General features: G+C 43.7%; 1 protein-coding gene across 2 annotated transcripts in view; it reads right to left on the reverse strand.

The window, feature by feature from the left end:
* Window positions 1–7,854, reverse strand: part of gfra2b (GDNF family receptor alpha 2b) — a 137,172-nt gene extending 129,318 nt beyond the window's left edge. The window contains exon 1 of one of the 2 annotated variants that reach the window (XM_051938519.1): window positions 7,304–7,853. In XM_051938519.1, the coding sequence (XP_051794479.1) occupies window positions 7,304–7,376 (73 nt within the window). In that variant the 5' untranslated portion in view covers window positions 7,377–7,853. Of the gene's footprint in view, window positions 1–7,303 lie in introns of both variants that reach the window. The other variant, XM_051938520.1, reaches the window with a different exon arrangement.
* Between the last annotated feature and the right edge of the window lie 320 nt (window positions 7,855–8,174).

Raw genomic sequence — 8,174 nt, forward strand, 5'->3', positions numbered from 1 at the left:
AGGCCACAACCCCCCAGCCCCAGGGACCCCCAGCCACAGCGACACGGACGATGGTACACCCAGCCACCTCATAGCTGTAAGGGGGCCGGATCCCACCAGAGAGGCCATAGCTGTGAAACCCACCCACTACTCCCCTATTAATACGTTTTCCAATCCCTGACGGGAAACATTATCCCAGCACCGTGATAGTGTAACCCTGAGTGTCATGTGGTGCACTAAAAGTGGGGAGGCTGAGCGAGGCATCAGCCATCCCAGACCTACCCCCAAGGTGAGTGTGTGTGGTGTACTAAAAAAAGATTAGAGAGCAGGGGAGGCAGGTAAAAGGGTGATGAGGGGGAGACAGGGCCATATAGCCCTGCCACCCGCCCCACCACAGTGCCCATCGTTCCCGCCCCCACCTGCCCTCGGGGCCCGAACTGTTGTGTCCCTATATGTGACAACCCAGAGGTTGCTATTTACAGTGAGGTGTGAAAAGTGTGAAGTGCACAATAAGAGGCAGTCTGGTGTGGATCCGGCCCAAGAGGACAGAGCAGTGGGGGAGACAGGTAGCAAGATCACCCGTACATCGTGAGACACTCCTGAAACACTCTGTCCAGGAAGACTGAGGTGGGAGAAGCTCTGCTGTAGCCTGAAAGCTCCTCTTTGCTCAACATGCTGTTGTGATCCTTGTCCAGGTTGAGGTACTGACCACAGACTGCTCATCTCTCAACTCCAACAAGTCATCTAGAAAACTGCAGGTCAATCTTCAATTTTTATCTTTCTTATTCAGAGGGAGTCAAAGAAAAAAAAGAACTTGCAAACAGCAGTGCAAACGTAGAAAGAACAGAAGGACTTCTCTATTCCGTCCAGCTGAGGCAGAGTGGGCATCAGCTCCAGGATGTAGTTCTCAAGATCCAACAAATGAGACAAACATGAACAGAGAACCAACTATATGGATGACTGAAGGTGGAAATAAACACAGAATCCTACATCATAATTAGAAACAACACACATATCTATTGACTCTAAGGTTAACCACTAAAGTACAAAAACAAGACAACAGTAGAGGTTAGATTTCAGTTCTTTAATAGTCTTTAACTTATCAGACAGTTCACACAATGTTGGTTAGGAGGAAACTGACACAAAAAAGAATTTGGCACTCCTTCTTCCAGCCGCTCACATTCAGACTTCGGGTTTCCTGATTCCTGCAGCACTTATCAGATCTACAAATTGACAGATGGGTGGAACCAATATGAGCGCTGTCGAACCACATTCCAAGCATTAGTGAGTGAACAGGAAGTACGAGAACTCAGTTTGGGTGTGGATTATTTCCCAGCATCTTTCTAACGTGAGAAGGAGAAACACTTTGACAGTCATTATCTCAGAGGTGAAATGGCGCAGCAGGGAATTCAGACGGATCAGGAGAAACTCAGATGTTGGATCTGTGTGGCTCTACTGAAGGATCCGGTGACTATTCCCTGTGGACACAACTACTGTAAGAAGTGTCTCAGAAGTCACTGGGGTAGACAGTATCTGGGGAAAACCTACAGCTGTCCTCAGTGCAGACAGACATTCAGATGGAAGCCTGACCTGAAGAAAAATACCGCATTGGCAGATTTAATGGAGGAAGTGAAGAAGACCAGACTCCAAGCTGCTGCTGAAGATCTCTGCTATGCTGGACCTGGAGATGTGTCCTGTGATTTCTGCACTGGGAGGAAACTGAAAGCTGTCAAGTCCTGTCTGCAGTGTCTGGTCTCTTTCTGAGACCAACACCTCCAGCCTCACCATCAATCTCCTGCATTTGAGAAACACCAGCTGGTCAACCCATCCAGGAAGGTTCAGGAGAACATCTTCTCTCGTCACGATGAGGTGATGAAGATGTTCTGCCACACCGATCAGCAGTGCATCTGTCGTTTTTGCTCCTTGGATGAACATAAAGACACAGTTTCAGCTGCAGCAGAAAGAAACGACAAGCAACGACTTGTGTTGAATCAAGAGAAGATTCAGCAGAGAATCCAGGACAGAGAGAAAGATGTGAGGATGGAGGACAACATTCAGTCTGCTGATGAAGCTGTAACCAACAGTGAGGAGACCTCCAAAGATCTCATCCGTCTCATTGAGAAAAGAAACACTGATGTGAAGCAGCAGATCAGATCCAAGCAGACAGATGAGGTGAGAAGTAGAAGCTGTGAGCTGGAGCAGCTCTCACAATCAGACCACATCCAGTTTCTACACAGTTCTCCTCTAATGTCAGACCTCAGCGAATCCACAAACCCAGCCAGCATCACCAGTGTTCACCGTCTGCAATTCTTTTGTGACATTACAGTGGTTGTGTCAAAGATCAAAGATAAACTACATGATAGTCGGAAAGAAAAAGGGACCAAGACCTCACCAAGACTGGAAGATGTCTCAGGATTGAAGACCCTGTCACCAGCAGAACCAAAGACCAGAGCTGAGTTCCTCCAGTATTCACGTCGCCTCACACTGGATCCAAACACAGCACACAGAAAGATATTATTGTCTGAGGGGAACAGGACAGCAACATTCAGCTGCAGACGGAATCGGTCATCTGTTGATCATCCAGATAGATTCATGGGATGGTTGCAGGTCCTGAGCAGAGAGAGTCTGACTGGACGTTGTTACTGGGAGGTTGAACAAAAACTAGCTTCAGTAGCAGTGACATACAAGGATATCAGGAGAACAGGACCAGGAAGTGAATTTGGGACCAACGACAGATCTTGGGCATTAGAAGATTCTTTCTACTTCATTCATGACAGCATCGCAGCTCCCATCTCAGGTTCTTGGTTCTCCAGAATTGGCATCTATCTGGACCACAGTGCCGGTATTCTGTCCTTCTACAGAGTGTCTAAGACCATGACTTTGATCCACAGAGTCCAGACCACATTCACTCAGCCCCTCTATGCTGGATTTAGAGTTTATGGCTTTTATTGCTATGTTAGATTGTGTGACCTCTAGTAGACAAAGATAGAAATCTGTTAGTGTAAATAGATTTTTGTGTTAGTGCTGTGGTGTTTCTGCTCCAAAAGTCCTAAATATCTCTTACTGTGGGTTGACTGGAGTGGAGTTTCTGAAGACGTAAAAAACATTTTAGTCAAAGCAGATGTTGATTAACATAGTTGATGATATTTTTTTTTTGCTTTCTTAAATGATTAAGAAGGTAGATATGTATTATTATTATTATTATTATTATTTATTGTTATTATTATTATGACTCTACCAATAATCAATCAGGACATCACTGATTTTCTTATACAGTGGAGACAAACTAACTGGACAGACTGGTGGTGGATGAAACTATTGATTTATTGATTTTTTCTGAAACTAGTAATGTCTCATGAGTTTATCCAAGCAAACCAGCATTTAAAAAGTGACATTTTATGTATGATTTATGTATTATGATGGTTTATGTATTGTAAAGAAATATATATTAAAAATGTTCTGGAAAACAGTGTCTAAAGGGTGTATAAACAGAAAAAACTGACATTTTCCAAAAACATTTTACAGAAAATCTATAATTTCAAACAAAAATCAACATTAGCTGTTTTCTAATGGTGGATCTGTTGGGGAAAGTTGGACATTTCCTCAAAAATATGTCCAAAGAAAGACCAAAACCAGTACAAACCAGTGTGAAACCCAAAAGAAACCAAGTCCAAAACCAAAACCAAGAACCACAGCCTCTTGAGAAGGACTGTCAGACTGATGCATTAAGACCCTGGTTTCTCCGGTTCTTGCTTAAGTTTCTTAAAAATATCATCGGTTGTTTGGACGAGGTGCTGCAGTGGAAGATTAGCTAAATGTAAACTTACCAGAAGAACCAGCAAGTAAGACAGTTTCAACTGCAGGAAACGTCGATGGATTACGTCTCAGAGTATTTTTTTTGTTCTGAACAAAAAAGACCTGAAGAAAACACCCACAATAATTCAGACTGCCATAAAACAAACCGAAACGACCATCAGTCTGGACCCTCCAGAGTCCTGATCTTATGGAGTCAGTCTGGACCACATGAAGAAACACTGAGACACACTGAGGAAAGTTCTCCAAGATGCTCCAAAACTAGTCAAAACCAGGTCACAAATAAGTCTAAAACCAAGTCCAAAAATCAAGTCTTAACCCAGTACAAGACCAGATCCCAAACGAGTCTAAATCCACACAAAAACCAGTCCAAAAGTAATCCAAAACCAGGTCCAAAAAGTCTACAACCAAAGTCTTGGAGGTCCCATATGGACAGAATCTATTTTTTAAATATTTTGAGCTGGAAAATTAAAAGATGCACGGTCAGGACATGTAAGACTTTGATTCATCTGCCAAAAAGAGGCACAATATGAGACCTTAAAACCAGTCCTAGACCAAGTCTCAAGTTAGTCCAAAACTAGGTTTCATCTCAGTCTGAAAACACTGTAAACCCAGTCAATACCAAGTCTTAATCATGCACAAAACCAAGTCTTAACCATAGACAAAACCAAGTCTTAACCATGCACAAACCAAGTCTTAACCATAGACAAAACCAAGTCTTAACCATAGACAAAACCAAGTCTTAACCATGGACAAAACCAAGTCTTAACCATAGACAAAACCAAGTCTTAACCATGCACAAAACCAAGTCTTAACCATGCACAAAACCAAGTCTTAACCATAGACAAAACCAAGTCTTAACCATGGACAAAACCAAGTCTTAACCATGCACAAAACCAAGTCTTAACCATAGACAAAACCAAGTCTTAACCATGGACAAAACCAAGTCTTAACCATGCACAAAACCAAGTCTTAACCATGCACAAAACCAAGTCTTAACCATAGACAAAACCAAGTCTTAACCATGGACAAAACCAAGTCTTAACCATGGACAAAACCAAGTCTTAAGTCACTCCAAAACTAAGTCTTAATCCAGAACCAAGCCAGGTCCCAAACCAGTCCAAAATCAAGTCTTAAACCAGTTTAACATTTAAGATTAAGACTTACCTCAGTCCAAAATCAAGTCTTAGCTCAGTCCAAAACCAGGTCTTAGCTCAGGTCCAAACCTCATTTTAACCAAGTATAAAACCAAGTTGCAGACTATTACAAAACCAGTCCAAAACAAGACTGAGGTCACATCTATGTCCAAAACTAGGGCCAAAACCAGTCCTAAACCTAAGTCTAAAACCAGCCCAAAGCCACTGAGGAAACAAATTCAAAACCAGTCCAAAAACTAGGTCCAGTCCCATGAACAACGGTAGTTCAAAATCAGGACCACAACCAGGTCAAACATATGTCCAAATAAAGTACAAAACCAGCACAAAACCAGTCCAGACAGTCCCAAACAAGGCCAAAGGTCAAGATCAAGTTCATAATCAGTCCAAAATCAAGTCCTGGACCAGAATCAGAACCAGTTCAAACAGTTCAAAAACAAGAATCAAAGACAGTTCCTGGACCAGAATCAAACTAGTTCTAAACTAAGCCCAAAGTCAATCTAAAATTACTACAAAACCAGTCCAAGATCAGTTTAAAAGTCCAAAAATAGTCCAAAATCCAGTCCAGTCAGTTAGTGTAAAGCCAGGTTCAAAATCAATTCACAAACAACACCAAAGGTCAAGACCACATTCAAAAACAGTCCAAAATCAAGTCCTGGACCAGAACCAGAACCAGTCTAAACTGTTCAAAACCAGGATGGCTCAAAACCAGTTCCTGTATCAGAACCAACCAGTCCAATACCAGGACCACATCTTTACCCAAAATCAAGACCAAACCAGTCAAAAACCAAGTCCTAAAACCAGTCCAGTCCAGAACCAGTCTAAGACAAAGTCCAAAACTAATCGAAAACCAGTACAAAATCCGAGTCAAATATCAGTCCAAAATCTGTATAAAACTAATCAAAAACCAAGACCAAACTAGTACAAGCCAGTCCAGAACCAAGTCTAAAACCAGTCCAATACCAGGACCAAACCTGTACCCAAGACCAAACTAGTCCAGAACCAGTTCTTAACCCGGTCCAGAACCATTCTGGTCTGCATCCTTCAGTATGTTCTCATTTTCACAGCTGTTCTCAGGTCCTCCTCCCTTTTTATTGATCAGCTGATGGAGCTACAGTCGCCCTCTGCTGGACGCCTCAGTCTCCACACATCCAGGTCCAGGTATCTGCCCTCTAAACCTCCGTACAGCAGCTCTGCAGAGGAACAAAATACTCCTAGTGAAGTACTGCTCATTAGCACAGTATTCAGGCTGGCCTCTGGGGAACTATTGTAGTTTTTACTGCGTTTCTGTGACTGATTCCCTGAAAACCTCCTGAGCCTCTAAAGCAGAGAAACATGATCCAGGAAATCAGAATCATCTCAACAAGCTGCTTTCACCACAACATCAGAACAGATAGCAGATACAAGTACACACACTGCAGTACAAATACACGCATAGCAGCAGAGAAAACGGAAAAATAAAAGAGAAAGTAAAGACCACCACCCACGACCGACAGTACTGCAAATATATAGTATAATACAGTGTGGAACAGAAAGATGAACTGCAGTATCAGTGTAGTGTAATCTGGAATAACACAATATATAATATGTAGTATAATGTAGTGTAATGGTAGTACAATACATGATATGAGGAAAATATATTAATGTAGTACAGCAGCATGGTGTAATCTGCAGTAATGTAATGTGGAATATACTGCAGTTTAATGGTAGTAAAACACAACATGTAGGAGAAAATACTAATATAGTAGCAGCATAGTGAACAAATAGGAAGTATAATATGAAGCATAATGCAGAGTGGTGATTGTATAATACAATTAGTAATAAAAAATACATGTGTAGTATAATGTAGAGTATAGTGTGCTCTGGAGGAATGCAATACATAATACAGAATGTACTGCAGTTTAATGGTAGTAAAACACAACATGTAGGAGAAAATACTAATATAGCAGCATAGTGGACAAATAGGAAGTGTAATGTTGGTAGTATTATACAGTAAGCAATAAAATACATGGTCAGAGGTACCAGTGTAGTATTAGAGAGTACAGTGTGGTCTGGAGGAATGCAGTATAAAATACACAATGTACTGCAGTGGTTGATGGTGGTACAGGTTAATGCAGTATCGCAAGTCTGTGCAATTAGTACTTTAACTTCTGTTTACTGTAAGTACTTTACTCAGGTGCAGCTTTCTACTTGTAATGAGGTATTTTGTGGTATTTTCCAGAAGTATTCGAGTACTTTGTCTGATTCACTCAGGTGAGTCACAGCGGCGCCTCCACCGGGACTCGAACCCACGACTCACCTGACTGACGGTTAACGTGGGTGTGTGCGTGCGTGTGTGTGCGCGCGCGTGCACTCACCCAACACGAACAGCACACAGATGATGTTAATCAGCATCGCGTCGCGCGCAGCTGTAATAATCCCACAGGTCATGACGGTTAACGGGGGTCGGTGTCACGCGCTGCCCGCTCCGGTCCGCTCCTCTCGGTCTCTCGGTGTCTCACTCTCTGTCCCCGGTTCGGTCCACCGACATGCTGGAGTCCCGGAGGCGGTTCGGTTGACCGGGGAGCCGCTCCGGACTCACAGCGCGCTGCCCGGTTCGGACCGCATGTTCCGGGGAGGCGGCGCTGCGTCCTCGGTGTGTCCGCGGGAGTCGCTCCACGGGCGGCGGACGGAGCCACAGCGTCCCGGTGGGTCTGTCACATCCACTCCGGTACTCCAACTTTCCGGTGCTCGGTCACTTCTGCCGCTTCAGGGACGACACCGGAGCTCCGCGCGCCTCTCGGTCCGGTTCGCTCCCAACACGCGCGTTTCCCGGTAAAATCCACTCCGGCTGCCTCGTGCGTCCGCTCGCGTCTCCTTCCGCTGAAAAAACCCGGCGCGTGCGACCGGAGAAACCGAGAAACCCCCTCCCCCTCCTCCCCCTCCTCCCCCCAGGCGCACACACTCGGGCGCGTGCCAGTCCCGGTGGGGCTCCGGTGTCTCCGGTTCTCTGTCCAGGTGTCTAACGAGCCACACGCACGCGCACCCAGCGACTCAAGCACGATGACCCGGGGTGATGGCGCGCTCCCACCCTACAAATATAATAATAATAATAATAAATATTTTGTTCTGTTTAATGCCATATTTAGGTTTTGTCTATTTTTTAATTAAAATAATAATCAGATATTTATTATATTTATAAATATTTCTATATTTTGCAACATTTTAAGATAATAGTTCAAGTTTACA

The sequence above is a fragment of the Acanthochromis polyacanthus genome, chromosome 18 (genome assembly GCF_021347895.1).
Source record: "Acanthochromis polyacanthus isolate Apoly-LR-REF ecotype Palm Island chromosome 18, KAUST_Apoly_ChrSc, whole genome shotgun sequence".
In the NCBI taxonomy this organism is placed as follows: domain Eukaryota; kingdom Metazoa; phylum Chordata; class Actinopteri; family Pomacentridae; genus Acanthochromis; species Acanthochromis polyacanthus.